The 15136-nt window shown below is 55.7% G+C and overlaps 1 protein-coding gene across 2 annotated transcripts; it reads right to left on the reverse strand.

Moving 5' to 3' along the window:
• Positions 1–419: 419 nt before the first annotated feature.
• On the reverse strand, positions 420–13557 carry Arhgef19 (Rho guanine nucleotide exchange factor 19). Of its 2 annotated transcripts, none has more exons than XM_050156234.1 (16): positions 12813–13557; positions 9142–9588; positions 8524–8805; positions 8264–8372; positions 8120–8196; positions 7668–7930; positions 6694–6854; positions 6460–6612; positions 6195–6324; positions 5749–5823; positions 5570–5659; positions 5073–5233; positions 3647–3805; positions 3260–3339; positions 1795–1899; positions 420–1477 (listed from the first exon to the last, which is right to left on the reverse strand). In XM_050156234.1, exons 2-16 carry the CDS (start codon positions 9557–9559, stop codon positions 1320–1322), a joined length of 2421 nt encoding a protein of 806 aa, XP_050012191.1. In that variant the 5' UTR covers positions 9560–9588; positions 12813–13557; the 3' UTR covers positions 420–1319. The 2 variants fall into 2 exon arrangements, with proteins under 2 accessions (XP_050012191.1, XP_050012200.1); XM_050156243.1 differs by lacking the exon at positions 12813–13557 and adding an exon at positions 10604–12741.
• Between the last annotated feature and the right edge of the window lie 1579 nt (positions 13558–15136).

The raw sequence follows: 15136 nt of genomic DNA on the forward strand, positions 1-15136 counted from the left end.
CCTTATTCCCAGGACTTATGAATGTCACATAAGTTTTTGTTTTTGTGTTTTGATTTTTTTCTTTTGAGGCAGTTTCTCTGTGCAGCCCCGGCTATTCTGGAACTCGCTCTGTAGACCAGGCTGGCCTCAAACTCAGAGACCCCCTGCCTCTGCCTCCCAAGTGCTGGGATCAAAGGTGTGTGCAACTACCACCTGGAAAATGTTTCATACTTTAAAGTGTATGTTGGGGGCTGGAGAGGTGGCTCAGGGGTTAAGAGCACTGGCTGGGACCTGGGTTTGGTCCCCAGCCCTCACTCACATGGTGTCTCACAACCTAAAAACAGTTTCAAGGGATCTGTTGCTCTCTTCTGGCATTCCCAGGAACTGCATGCAAATGGTGTACATACCTATATGCAGGTAATACATCTATACACATAAAATAAAATAAATCACATGCCTTTAATCTCAGCAGTTGGGAGGCAGAGGCAGGCAGACCTCTGAGTTCAAGGCCAGCCTGGTCTACAGAGCGAGTTCCAAGACAGGGCTGGCTGTCACACAGAGAAGCCCTATATCAAAACTAAACAAACAAAACCCCAAATAGATAAATAAAATAAATCTTTAAAAAATGTTTTTAAACAGAAGAACATGGGAGAAGTGTGGGGTTACATGGTTTTGCCAAGACTGCAATGGCAATTTCTTTAAACAGAAAAACATGGGAGGAGTGTGTGGTTAGATGGTTTTGCCAAGACTGCGATGGCAAAATGGTCCAGGTGGACTCCAGCAGGAGGCAGAGGACATGGAGTGGGCCTGGGGTCCGGCTGTGGGTGCAGTTCACTGCAACCACCAAACACACAGAGGCAAAGAGCAACTCTCTTCTGGGACCCCGATGGGGCCCAGCGCGACCTCCAGGTGGCATTCAGCCTGGGAGGCTGACTTTAGACCCCAGCCTCCCAGCTGCAGTGGTCAAGGCCCCCAGCTGGTGGTGCTTTCTTAGCACAAGCGGCAAGAGGCAAGTACAAAAACTCATGGAGTCATTTTAATATTCAAGCCTGCTTGGCTTTGACACTTTGCTACTCGGAGGGAAAAGTAGCAGGTTGACACAGGCTCCTCTGCCCTCGGGGCACCGGGAGACAGGAGACGGTGAGAACAGGCAACACCCTCCTGATGGGACAGAGCTCCCCAGGCAGAGAAGTCAGTGCAAAGGCCCTGGGGTCAGACATCAAGCAGAGGCAGCCAGGGCTTATTTACAGAGCTGTTACCACCCAGCGCCTATAGAGAAGCCCCCAGACACACAGAAGCCCACAGCAAGGGAAGGGACCCAGTCAGGCCCCAGGGGAGCGTCAGGCAGGCGGGTCCTCCAGCTTGCTGCTGGCACTGGTCACCCGCTTGATCTCTCGGAGGTTACGAAGTCGAGCACTGAGGCTGCTGATCTCCTCCACATGGGCCTGCGGCACCCACCCCTTTTCACCGTCTGCCAGGCGCACACCCTCCAGCCAGCCTAGGGACACAGCAGTCAGTGTCAGGGACACGGAAGAGCTGCTGGGCAGGCCTGGGAAGGAATGACTGGGCCTGACGCCAGTCTGGGGCCAGGTGATGTTACCCTAGCGTCACCAGCCCCGGGAAGGACTCCACCTCTCTGAGGAGGCTATTTCCCACCCCCTCTCCATTCTCCAGCAGGAAGTTCCTTCTTTGGTCTAACTGGATTCCCAAATACTGTGGCTGATCACCATTTGTACAACCTGTCCCTGTGATAGGTTGGTCACTTGCCCCTCCTTCTGCCCCTCCAAAGGGCTGTTGGGAAGGCCTGGCTCTCACCATCACTGGTCCGGGTCTTCACTGCCAGGATGTCTGTCTTCTCCAAGGTCAATTCATCCGGCTGCAGGGCCTTATAGGTCCTCACACACTGGACCTGGGGGCGGTCTGAGAGCCAAGAGGGGGGTCCAGGAGACCCCAGGTCAGGGGAGGGAGCCACAGTTGCTCCTCTGCCCATCCTAGGCATGAGTTTCCCCAACCTGAGGCTCTCGGCCACGGATGCTGACCTCCCCAGCTTGCTGCAACATCTTGTGTTGATCTCTAGACTCCCATACAAACCCCAGATGCCCACCACGTACCCCTCGACAGTCCTCTGGGTGTCTAAAGTTCAAATCTAAAGACCTCTTCAGGACCCACAGACTTCACGCGCGGACACTGCCCACTTGGGCTCACCTCCTCTTCCCACCCTCTTTCTACTCAGGTTCATGCAGCTCCAGCCACATGGGGCTCCTATGGTCTCTGAGCAACTGGTGCCTTTTGTCTCAGAGTCTTCTGCCCAGAGGTCCTTTCTCCACCCCCCAGGGCCATTTCCCAGTGGCCTCTGTTTGGAGTAGGGGGCTTGTCCCCAGCCTTAGTGGGACTCTGAGCCCAAGTCAGAGAATCTGCCCTGCTTCATTCTTTGTGACAGAGTAGATGGGCTTGAGCGTCGCAAACAATTTTGAGCTGGGTGTGGCGGCTCATCCTTGTAATACCAGTACACGGGGAAACTGAGGTAGGAATTCAAGGCCAGCCTGGGCTACACAGCAAGACTCTTTCTCAAAAAGGGAAGAAAGAAGGAAGGGAGGGAGGAAGGGAGGGAGGGAGAGAGAGGGACCAGACTTGGCCCCATTCCCAGCTCAGCTGCTGACTATGTGACCTTGGGTAAATTATTTAACTTTTCTGAACTTCAGTTTTCAGAGGTGTAAAAAAAAAAAAAAAACTGAAGATGGTGAATCTAGCTAACAGGATCACTACTGGGATTAAACAAAATGAGTGAAATTACAGAGTCCAGTCCCTGGCCTCACCCACAGCAAGTACTTGTTGGGAGTAGGTCTCCCCCCCCCCCCCCCCCCCCCGCTCCATAGACCTATAATCCAACCCCGTGCCTCTGTTCAAACACTGTCCATGGCTACCTCCTACCCACCACCAAGATCCTCTCCCACTAGATGGAGTCTGCCTTGCCAGCCTCACATCACACCCAAGGGAGCTGAACATCCTTCACCCTGCTAACCCCGTCATTTTCACCCTGCATCCCACACCCTGTACACACCAGGCCTATCTGCTTCACAACCGATGCAGACAGACACACAGACAGGCAGCAGTGGGCTCCAGATCCAGCTCTGTCTAGCTGGGAGGACCCAGAAGAGGCCCTCGGCCTCTCTGAATCTCTCTTTCATAGTCTGCAAAATGGGTTGTCTGTTCATATGGGGTGTACCCCACCCAGCCCCCAGTGGCCTTCAGAGCCACCCCAGAGAGTTCTGGGTCCTACCTTCTCCATCACAGGTGACCTCCTTGTCCTCCTGGGGGCTGGATGGGCGCAAGGCTGAGATCCATCGTTGCTTCTCACTTCTACAGAGGGGGAGGTGTGGTCATAACAGGCAAAGTACAGTGACTCAGAGCGGGGTTGGGAACCTGAGCTGGCAGAGCTAGGGTTAGGTCCAGATATCCTGGGCTACACGCAAGTCTCCAGGCCTATGTTCCTACCCCACTGCTTCTGCATGCCAGCTCTGGCCACTCCAGCCTCATGCTACCTCCCTGATAGAGGGGCACAGTGGCAGATGCCACCTGCCATAATTTAGGACTGCTCCCGCCATCCAGACTCGCTCTCTGCCCCAGGGGTTCAGCATGACCCTTGCTCGGGGTTTGGAGTGCTTACTCAGTACGCGCTCTCAGCAGCAGCTGGTGCCTGGCACGTTGCCCATGCAGCAGCCGGAGCAGGAACACGTGACCTGGGATGCCCTGCAGCTTCAGGCTCAGGTCTCGAACCTGCAGCTCAGCCATATTGGCATGGACGAAAACAGCAAACTTCCCGAGCCTGGAGGACAGACAACAGGGCAGGGAGGGTCAACAGAGCCTGGGTCCTACCCTCAGAGCCATGCCAGGACCAGGTGAGCTGAAGGGAAGAGGAGGAAAGATCATTTGCTTCTCCAGGCCTGGCTTCACTGGGCGCCCTCTCTCAACAACCAGTAAGGTTCCCATCAGGGTATCTAAACAGAGCTCAGGGTGCTAAGACAGGATTGCTGTGAGTGCAACTGCCTGGGTTTCTGCTGGCAGAAGATAACAGAAGCCAGGCCCCCAGCCCAGGTATACTTGTTTTTGCACCCTTCCCTGCCTCCAAATGGACTCCCATGTGATTTGCACCAAGCCAGCAGAAGCTGCTTCTCCATTCTGAAGTCAGAACCAGGTGCTGCTGGCCTTGCAAGGAAAGAGGCTGGGAGGCAGGGCAGGATCCTGGACTTGTTACCCTAGCACAGAAACAGGGCCCAGCTCCCCTCCAGCAACACTGCGCTGTGCATGAGTCCCCACCATCATGTCCCCCTCCCCCCATACTAGAGGGAGCAGGTCCCTCCTCTGCCATCCCGTTCCTGCATCTGCCCATCCTGAAGCACCTGCCACCTCTAGGCCATCTGTGCTCACCTGGAAAAGAGTTTCTGGTCCCTCCCACCCCTCCACCCTTCAAATCCGCCAGAAGCAGAATGCGGCTCCTCTGCACACCCCACTCCTGCCCTCAGAACAAGCCCAGCCTCCACGGCGACTTCAAAATCTCCGCTCCCTTTTCTTGCCCTGTTCTTTGATTTGTTCGTTTATTTATTCAGAGACAGGCCCTCACTATAGAGCCCTTGTGGCCTGGAACTTGCTATGTACAGGCTGCCCTCCATCTCTGTCTCTGCCTCCTGAGTGCCAGGACTAAAGGCATGTGCCACCATCCTGGCTTTCTGCTCTTTCTCCTCTGGTCCACTGCCTGGCTTCTCCATGCCCCAGTCACACTCTGTTCTGCCACAGTTTTTCTGTCTTTTCCAAACCACTTCTCAACGCAAAACTCTTACTCTTCAAAGCCCATCCTAAGGGCTGGAGAGGTGGTTCAGGGGTTAAGAGCACCTGTTGCTCCTCCGAGGGGATGAGTTCAGAAGCCAGCACCCACAAGGCAGCTTACAACTGTCCCTAGCTCCAGTTCCAGGGGATCTGATACCCTCCTTTGGGGATTGAACGCACATGGTAGTGCACAGACAGACATACATGTGGGCAAAACACCCATGCGCATAAAACAAATATTAATTAAAAAAAATATTCCCAGCACCCACTCTTTCCTCCGGGACAGAAGCAGGCAGTCATTGAAGAGGTGAAGGTACACGGCTTTGCTGGACAGCTTCAGCTTGGCAGGTGGTGCAGCCGGCAGGGGGGCCAATTCCACCAGCTCCCCGTGCCTCACCAGCCAGCGGGCCTGTGAGATCAGTGGAAAGATCTGGAGAAAGAGACAATTAGGGAGTGCAGGTGAGGCAGCGGTGCTGGGTGAGTCCAGACCAGGGAGATCATGGGCAGTGACTACCAGCCCACTGGCCCCAGAGGAAGGAGGAAGCAAGAGCTTTCCTCTTTTAAATTTTTTTTTATAATGTATTTATATTCTATGAATGGAGGCTCTGCATGTATACCAGCATGTTAGAAGAGGGCATCAGATCCTATTATAGATGGTTGTGAGCCACCATGTGGGTGCTGGGAATTGAACTCAGGACCTCTGGGAAAGTAGCCAGTGCTCTAAGCCCTGAGCCATCTCTCCAGCCCAGCAAGGGCTTTCCCTTACCTTGCCCTCGAAGTGGATCTTCTTACTCAGGTGAATGAGTTCCTCAGTCCTCTTCATGGACTGCACGCTGGCATTGCATTCCTGCACCAGCTGGGGATGGGATCGGTGGGGAGTTATTTGGGCTCCCACCAGGAGAAGGGGAGGCCTCAGGAGCCCACAGCTCCAGTCCCTGAGCTCACCTCCTTGAGTGCACTGAAAGCCTTGGTGGCCATGTCCTCATCTTGGGAGCCTGGTGCTGTCCGCTTCAAAATGTTCTGATGGGCGAGAGAGAGAGAGAGAGAGAGAGAGAGAGAGAGAGAGAGAGAGACATTCTTGGGTACGGTGGTCACTAGTAAGGCATCCATGTTCTCACTTACATTGAGACGCCCTGTTGAAACTCACTGGGTCACACACAAAACAGACATGAGAGTAGAAGGAGGGGTCACCCGGGAAGAGGAAGAAGACCAGTGGGAAGGGACACAAGGGAAGAGGGAGATGGGTATGCGTGTATGGAAATGTCACAATGGACCCTATTATGCATAATTAATATATGATAAAAAGGAAGACAAACGTGATATAACAACGAAAACATAACCACGGGGGGCAGGCCAGCCTCTCCCTCCCTGCCCTTCCTGAAGTGAGCTACCTCTACCAGCATCTTGAGGCGGGTGACCCTCTGGAAGGGTAGGATGAGGAAGGAGGTGAGAGGCAGCCGCTGGCACACGGGAGACTCTTCTAGGCGGGCCAGGATGCCGGGAAACTTGGGGTTCTCTAGGCTGGACAGGGGGCAGGAAGGTGCTGTCACAGGTGGCTCTCTGCACATCTGCCCCATGCCTCACAGATGGACCTGCCCCACCCGATCCTCTGCACCTACACCCACCCAAGCCCCCCCACCGCAGAGCCCCTCCTACAGGAGGCGCTGGTAGGTGCGCTCCTGATAGGCCTGGTTGGTGACGTAGGGCAGGTAGACCCGGCGGAAGGCAGGGCAGTGCTGCAGAACGACGTCGCACACGCTGAAGCGCAGCACGTCGGCCTCTAGACGCTGTTCCAGGTCGTGGAGAAACCTGCCAGGTGAGCCAAGGTCAAGGACAGCGCCACTACAGACCTCTGTGCCCACCCTTAGCCAGGCCGGGCCACTCGCTCACCTCTCACTGGTGCTCTTGACCTCGGGCAGTTTGGAAAATAGCCACTGCTTGTCCTGAGTCCCCAGACACTCGCTCAGCTCCGCGGAGCCTAAGAAGTGGCCCACAGCCACCGACAGGCTATGGATGTAGGAGGCCTCCGAGGTGATCAGCTCAAATTTGGCCTAAGGGAGGGTGGAGGCCGGGAGCAAAGTCATGCCGCCAAGGATCAGGGTCTCAACTCTCCCAACAGGATGAGACCTCAATAGACACCACTGCCCTGCCCCTTCCCAGCCCTACGGATAATCTGGCGCCAGGTGGGGTCTGGGCGCGCCCAAAGCTGCCAGCTGACAAGCTCCGCTACTTGAAGTCTTTCCCAAGATCAAGCGCTGCCCATGGCTCTCGGCTACGCCCAGCACCTGCCCTTGGCCACGCCCCCAACCGGGGAGGGCGCTCTCCAATGGCCTGGCTTCCCGCAAGGCTTCCGAGGACCCTGGTCCCACCCTCTCTCTGCGTTGACACGCCTCACCCCCAAACTAGGTCCCCAGCACCTGACCTTGGCCCCGTCCTAGGCTCCGCCCCTCCGATCCCACTCCTGGCTTCCCCGCTGACTTCTAGGAGCCTTACCTTCCCACGTCTTCTCCCCCACCCTTCGCTTTGACAGTCCCTGGGTCCAGCTGAGTCTCCTGATCAACTACTTCTGGTCCCGCTCCTGACATAGGCTTCTCCCTGTTTTAGACCCTCCGGGCTCTTCTCCTGGCTGCACAGATGCCCCCCCCCCCACTTTCCACTGCTAGTAGACAGCCCTTCATCTCCCTAAGGTCCCCATCACCTGCTTCTGGCCTCGCCCCATACGAGGCTCTACTCCGCCCACCCCTTTTCCTGGCTTCCAGGCCGGGCTCTCGAGTCTTTTCCCAGGTCCTCCCTCCCCTTCTCCACGTGGACAGTCCCTAATTCCCTGTGGGTCCTCATCTCCTGCCTCTAGCCCCGCCCCTCACCTCCTGCAGTTTGCAGTCGCGCAGGCTCAGCGTGGCCAGGACGCCGCTGCCGCGCACGTCGGGGATGTCCTGCCACAGCGAGAAGGTGGAGCCTCGGGCAGAGCGCTGCGCGCGAAAGGAGCTGCTCGGGGAAAGGTTGGCGCGCGGTGGCCCGGGCCCCTCCTCCGCGCCCTCCGCCCCGTCCCCAGGGCCCTCCTCCTCGCGCTGCTGCCGCCGCAACTCGCGCGCGCTGGCCACGTCGCTGTACTCCTGGTAGAGGACAGCTGGGCGGGACGGGAGACGGGATCTCAGGATCTCATTTACCCAAGCTAGAAACACTAACTGGGCACCAGCTGCATGCCAACCCACCTCAGTTTCCCAAAAGCAGGCTCCCCAGATTCCAAAGCCCCGGCCCCATCTCCCCTTCCCGCCCCCCACGTCCACCCCCGCCTTCGCAGCAACTCTGCACATACAGTTAAGGAGGAAGCGGGACTGGCGCCGCTCGGTGGCGCTGCTGGAATCCTGAGAGGGTTTTTCATGCGTGTCCAGCCTAGGAAAGAGTGTCAGGACCTCTTTGCATCCCTCCCCAACCCGAACCCCAAGAGAGAGGTAGGTACCTGGGCTCCAGTAGACCACCGTGGACCTCATTTGGGTCAGCAGGTGCTGGCAGCGACACACTGTCCACCCTCATCTCCGCTCTTCGGCATTCCCTCACAGGCAGTTTCCCTAGAGAAAGCAAGAGCTGGGAGTGGGCGATCTAGAGAACGACGTGCGTGGGGCTGATCACCCGATGTTAACACGGGTAGGTAGGCTGCGCCCTGCACGCCTGGCTCAGGCTGCCCTCAGTGCCCGGAAAAATAGGAAAATAGCTGAGTACCTTCTCGGGTGATTCCAGCACCTGACCCCGAGGTCAGGGCCCTGGTGGCCGTGCGACCCAGGCGCAGAGATGAGTGAAGCCTCGTCATCAGTTCAGAGGCTGAGAAGCGCCTTCGCTCCTGAGCCTCAAGGCCCACTCTGGTGCTTCTGGAAAGTTCCTGTGGCCTGGGCTCTTCCGCACATAGAGCCTGCTCATGTGCAGCCTGGCCAGTCTCCAGAAGACCCATGGGGGTCTCGGTGCCACCAGTGGCCTCTTCATTATGATATACCTGGATCTTGCGCCCTAGGGGTGGGGTAAAATAACAGCTGCCCTCCACTGTAGTCTGTCCCGTCTTCCTTCTTGTTGTGGTGGCATGACCCTGAGCATCAAAATGAGATGCCCCAGGGCAACAGGATATCAGAGGTCCTGACCACAGAGAGCAAGGGAACTGGAACAGCGGCCGCCAAACTGGTTATGTAATGTTGGCAAGTCATTTGGACCCTATGAGCCATCTTTCCCTTGTCGGTAAAACTTGTCCTGTCTTTTGGGACATTCTGCAGTTTAGAGAGTTCAAAAAGAGCCTCCCAGTCCCTCCCCTAGCTGCCCCCAAAGACCCACCCCCCCACCAGGGTGACTCACAGGCTGACTTCTTCTCTGAGCCACCATGGCTGGCCCTGCGCTGGGGCTGCATGTGTTGGGAGCTCCAGGGTCCCACCAGAGTTGGGGGCTGGGCACCAGGACAGTGGGGCCAGCTGCCAGCCCTGCTGGGTCTCATTCCTCCACTGCTGGAGATATGGGAATCTGGGCTTCCTGGGGAAGGTGGCCATGACAGTCCTTGGAGAGGGGCAGGGGTCGCCAGGGACCAACGACTACCAGGAGCTTGTAGCTCCTCAGGCGCAATGGGGAAAAGATCCACACACACTGGGCTTGGGGGCTGCAGAGAGGGCAGTTCCACGAAAGACAGGCTTTCCTGCTGGCACACGGCTACCGGGCGGCGGGCAGTGCCAGGTGATCCAGCCAGGTGAGGCTGGAGGGTTGCGGGTGGCCCACAGTCCATTCCTCCTTTGCTCTGCCACCCTCCTGAGCCTGGAGGGGAGAAGGGATGAGATCCAGATATAGTACAACAGGCAGTGCTGGTGAGCCATCATGTCCTGGGGGCCCGGGCAACCCCTCTGGCAGGCACATGTGTACGCAGCTACACAAACACACACACATGCCCTTTTAGTAATCGTCAGTGTTAGTCAGTACTTAGTAAATGAGCAACACCCGTGTAGCCCCTCAGTTAATCTCCACCAGCCTTCAGCATCGATGCCGTTACCCCCATTTGATAGAAGAGGAGAGTGAGGCGCAGTGGTTATCTACCGACTACTAGAGCCAGGATTTCCACACAGGCATCACGACTTCCACATCTGCGTTGTCAGTCACCTTGTACAATTTCTAATACACATTGACATGTGACCAGACATATAGATAACATATGTTGTCACACAAATTCATGTTCCAACACACAGCCACACATTCTCTTCCGGCACACATACTTTCATAGATAACTTGAGACATCTCAAATGCGGATAGACACATACTTTTTTTTTGTTTTGATTTGTAACATAGGCTTAGAAATTTTCAGTGACACACACACGCGCGTGCACACACACACACACACACAAGCTTCCTCACACGGCTCCAGGCAGACACACACACACACAAACCAGGATGCAGATACATACGGGCCCAATGTCCTTGTTCTGAAGTTATCCACCCCCTTCCATACCCAGACTTGAGGCCTTCATGCTGAGTGATGCCTACACCCTTGCCAGGCTGGCTGGGAGGGTCACAGACTGGCAGGCAGGCCACCACCCAGATTAGTCCCTCCCAGGGAAGAGCAAGGAGATGCCCAATCCCCAGTTTGGGATGACAGAGGGGCTTATCCCCGTCCCAGCTCCCAGACACTAGATCAAACCAGGCAGAATGGGCCGTTTCTGGGCAGGATGCCATCCCCAGGCAGTCTGCCAGTACCCCAGGACAGAATGATGAGCCCAGAGGTCCAAGCCCCTTCCGCCTCTACCCCAGAGCCCTCTGTGGCCTCCTTCTCGCCCCTCACCTCTTCAGCAGAGACCGAAGCCTGCTGCTGATGCTGCCCGCCTGCTCCGGCAGGGGAAGCCCTCTCTCTGCCCAGCTGGCTGGGGGAGATCCCACCCAGACAAAGGGTTTGATTCATCAAACCCTGTGGTGAGGCGAGGAGAGGGAGGGAGCAGGCAGCGGGCTGGGGCTGGGCGGGGGCCTACACTTGCCTGGCTGCATTGCGGGCAGTCTGGGCAGCAAGGACCCTTGCAGAGGCCCCTTGGGCCAAAGGAGCAGTGCCCAGTCTGACAGAAACGAGAGGGAGACCCAGAGAAATAGCGGCCTTGGAGACAACAGCTCGGGAAGCGACTCTCGGAGACTGAAGAAGAGAAACCACAGAGGCTGAGTCGCTTGAGGCCCAGAGCCTGAGACACCGAGGATTTCCGATGTGACCAGATGCCCAGGCCGATGAGAAATCCAGGAAAAATACAAACAAACAAAAAACAGGAAGACAGATGAACAAATAATAGCTCATGCCCAGTGGGGTTGCCAGTCTGGTGGGAGAGCCAAAAAACAAAAGCGGTTATAATCTGAGTTGGCAAGAAACAAGCCACAGGCACTAACACAGTAGGGGGCTGGGCCCAGCCCAATCTGAGTACATCAGGAAGGCTTCCTGGTGTCGGTCTCAGCTCAAGGTTGCAAGGCTAAAACCCGCAAGGGCCCAGTACAAAGATGGGGCAGTAATCTCCAGCCTGAACCAGAGACAGCATCTGGGTAGGCCTAGTAGAAGACGGTTGAGTCTCCTGCTTTGTATCTCACCTGCTTCTCCCCGTACCCCTGCCTTAGGAGGCCTGAGGTGAAGACTGGCTGGTCCTCAGAGGCCCTCCCCCAAACAAAAACAACAGCTGTACCTCACTCACTCCCCGATTTAGCCCTTCAAGACTACCGTGCTCAGCTGGGTAAGCCACTGTGAACCTCGGTTTCCTCAGCCAGCACTGTAGGAGAGCTAGCACCAACTTCCTCACTGCTAATACAGGAATTAATGGCAGAGCACAGGAGGTGCCTCGGGCACAGGGCATGGTGGGAGGCTTGTCATCAATAGCCAGTCCCCCAGTGGGGTCATTTTCTCAGTCTTAGGGGTGCAGGGAATGGCTTGGGCCAGCAGCCAGTGGTAGTAACAAGTGGGAGGGGACACAGCTAGCCTCTGTTCACCACACGGGTCTCTCTTAGGCATAAGAACACACCCTGCCCTAGAAGCCCCTGGAGAACAGGAAATGAGCCCCTCTCCTGTGATTTATAAGGTAAATCACCAAAACACTGGAACTTAAGGCCGGAGCAACTTCAGTTAAGACCTCAGAGGAGAAGGCCAGGGTGCTAAGGGAATGTGCAGGGCTTTCTGGAATACTAAATTAAAAAAAAATTATAAAATGGGTGGCAGGAAGTGTGGGAGTGGGCCAGCCCCACTGTGCCCCTGACCCAGCGGCTGTGGCAATGGCCCATCAAGCCGAGACACCATTCAAGTAGCTTTTCAGGCAACAGCCCACCTAGCCTTGATGTTGGTAATTTGGGTCCAAGCCGGGTTTAAGACTGTGTAGCACTTTTCCATTAAAATAAAAGGTCAGGAAGGACTGGCTTCAGGTGGCTGGCTCTAGATGTGACCCCAAGACAGAGGAGTGCTCACAAGACAAGGGTCACTCTGGAAACCAGGTTCAAGGTCCTGTGTTGACACTGGCCAGTCCTGTGAGGCTCTAGGCAAATTATAAGCCCTTCCTTGGGCCTTGGTATCCTTGTGCGTCAAGTGACCCTGAGGTCCCCCAGAACTCTCCTCTATGAAGCCTGTGTCAAAGGTGTCTCTGCAGGCTAAGAAGGATTGGCAGAGGCCAGGGAGTGGTCTGTGCAGAGGCACTATTAGTTAGAGAGGGCAACAGGTCTATCTAGCAAGGTGTCAGAGCATCCCAAAGCATTGCCGTTGTCCGGGACAGCACCTCTGGCCCCGCGGTACCCAGCTTTTCCTTCCCTTCTTAGTACCCCTTGACTCCCTGCTCAGAGAACAGACCTGCCAGACTCCCTTTCTCCTTAAGGGACAAAATCTAGATGGCAGTCTTGTCTGGAAAGGGGGTTCCAAGTCAAGCAGAGCCCCAGGAGGCCAAGAACGGGTTGAAGCCAGAAGCAGCGGGCAGGCGGCACAGCACAAAGGACTCCCTCGGGACACAGCAAGAGGAGGTTGGGCTGTTGACCCAGGGCCCTACCTCAGCCAGGGAGCTCCTCCGTCCAGCGGCTGGTACAGTCCAGGGCTCCAGGCCACCCTGGGGGCAATGGGGTTGTAGCCAAGTCCTCAAAGGACCATGCCAGCATGGCTCCAATGCTGGACAATGCAAGCTCCTGGGTATTGTGTGGGGCAGGGAGGGGGGAAGCGAGGGTGAGGGAGCCTCGCAGAGGCAGGCGGCTGTCTCGACGTGCCTGCTCCCCGCCCCCCTTCCCCAGAACCGGTTTGGCCAGTCGGGTACAAGAGGGGGCTGGAACAATGGGAGTCCTATGCCTCCCAGAGGCTCTGAGGGACCCCAGACAGCTGCCTAAAGATGGGGTTAGCAGGGTTCTGCTCCTAAGAGGTAAGACACCCCTCTTTGGAGCTTTCCAAGTACTGGGGAGAGGCGGGGATTTTGTAGGAGTGAAGGACATCCTGGAGGGGTTGCAAAGGAACCTCCAAACCTGGACTCCCCCTCAGGGATTCTGAGACCTCCTCTGCCCCTCTCTGAACCTGTCCCACCTCTGAAAATTGGGGACACATGACTGTCTCCCATGCCTGGGAGACAGAAGTCAATCTTGGAAGCTAGTTATCCTTTCTGGATGGCCCCTCCAGCATGGCCACTCCTCACCACTGACCCCTGTCTGCTGGAATGACCAGCCTCTGGGTCTCTAGCAGCCGCCTCCCCAGTGGAATCTTCCCAGAGTCCAGACGCCTACCCGGAGAGAGTTCTCAGTAAGGCCAAGGAAACAGCCGAAGCCAAGGCAGCCTCCATAAGAGGTTGGAGGGGTGGGGGTGGAGGGGGGGGATCCATGCTCCGTGCCAGGCACGCAACTTTGCCAAGTCTGTGGAAAACGTAGAGCTGCTTCCTATCTCCCAGTGTACCGACCATTTGTGTGAGCACCTTGAAATTGCCAATTGGGCGCTATTCAGAGGTGTATGTAGGGTGGGTATGAAGATGATGCCCATGGGGTTAATAACCGGTACGCTTCCTGCTCACGTGCGTGGCTTCACTTACCGTCTGTCAGGACCCTGTGAAGCCCCTACCATGGCTGCTACACAAGGCTTGTGCCCCTACACATGAGCACTGTCCCATCTGTGCGGTTTCCCCTCCACACGCACCCTTTAGGTGACACTGAGGTTCTAGGGACTTCATTAACAAGAACAGCCAGGGGCTGGAGAGATGGCTCAGTGGTTAAGAGTCTTTGTTGCTCTTGCAGAGGAGCTAGACTCGGTCCCTAGCGTTCACAGGGTGGCTCACACCGTGTGTCACTCCAGTTTCAGATTTCATGGGCGCTAGGCGTGTACAGGGTGCACACAGTTACATACACGCAGGCGAAGCACTCATACACATAAAAAGTAAAAATGAATAAATCTTAAAAAAAAGAAAGAGGGCTGGAGAGATGGCTCAGTGGTTAAGCGCACTGCCTACTTGTCTAACGGTCCTGAATTCAATTCTCAGCAACCAGATAGTGGCTTACAACCATCTGTAATGAGATCTGGTGCCCTCTTCTGGCCTGCGGGCATGCATGTGGGCAGACTATAGTGTACACAATAAATTAAAAAAGAAAAGAATAGCCAGTATTGAGACCCAGGTCTGTCTGACCCCGCCCCGAGCCTACATCCTTACCCACTGTGTATTGGGAGATGCCTAGCTGATCGCTGACTTCTTTTTTTTCAAACTTGGTATGTAGAGGAGGAGGATCTTAGCGTGTTGAGCTTCCCGCCTCTACCATTTTGAGTGCTGGGATTACACAGAACACCACCACACACAATGCTGGGGGTTGAACTCAGACCCTCTTGCATGCCAAACCTGCATGCCCAGATCCCAGGGAACTCTTCTTGGGAGTGGGTTCTTTAGCCTCTTATTGATGACTTTAAGTTCATAGTGGAGTCCTCTACTCCTCCTCTCTACCTTGCCCTCCCTGAGCACCGTTACACTCCAAGAAGACGCTGACCAAAGTAGGTGAGGGGAGATAGGGTTAAGTCAACATCCCATGGAGAGCAAGAAAAAGGTGGAGAAAAATCTCCAACCTCATCCGCCCAAGTGAAATGACCCTGTACTCCTCGCTGGAAACCAGAGGGCTCCGACCTTGTAGTGGGTAGGGCAGGAGCTCTAGATAACTTTAGGGGGCTGTGCCTCCGCCTCCGCTGCACTGGGTCGCGTGAAGCAGGTGAAACTAGCTCTCCAGAGCAGAGACCCTTCCCCCGCCCTCTGAGAAGTCAAGGTAAAAGGGGTGTGTTGTGGTCAGGGTTTGGTAAAGGACAAGACCAAGTAGAAAGCATCCATCCTCAGTTAGGGTTTTTTTTTTTTTTTTTTTTTTTTTT

The sequence above is a fragment of the Alexandromys fortis genome, unplaced genomic scaffold, assembly GCF_014885135.2.
Source record: "Alexandromys fortis isolate MF-2015 unplaced genomic scaffold, M_Fortis_MF-2015_v1.1 scaffold_26, whole genome shotgun sequence".
NCBI classification, from domain to species: Eukaryota; Metazoa; Chordata; class Mammalia; order Rodentia; family Cricetidae; genus Alexandromys; species Alexandromys fortis.

Coding starts and splice junctions, on each gene's coding strand:
- Arhgef19 (XM_050156234.1), bottom strand. CDS start 9,559: ATGGACTGTGGGCCACCCGCAACCCTCCAGCCTCACCTGGCTGGATCA. Junction 7,931..8,119: donor GTCCCGCTTCCTCCTTAACT/GTATGTGCAGAG, acceptor CGTCCCGCCCAG/CTGTCCTCTACCAGGAGTAC. Junction 6,325..6,459: donor CGCACCTACCAGCGCCTCCT/GTAGGAGGGGCT, acceptor CCCCCTGTCCAG/CCTAGAGAACCCCAAGTTTC.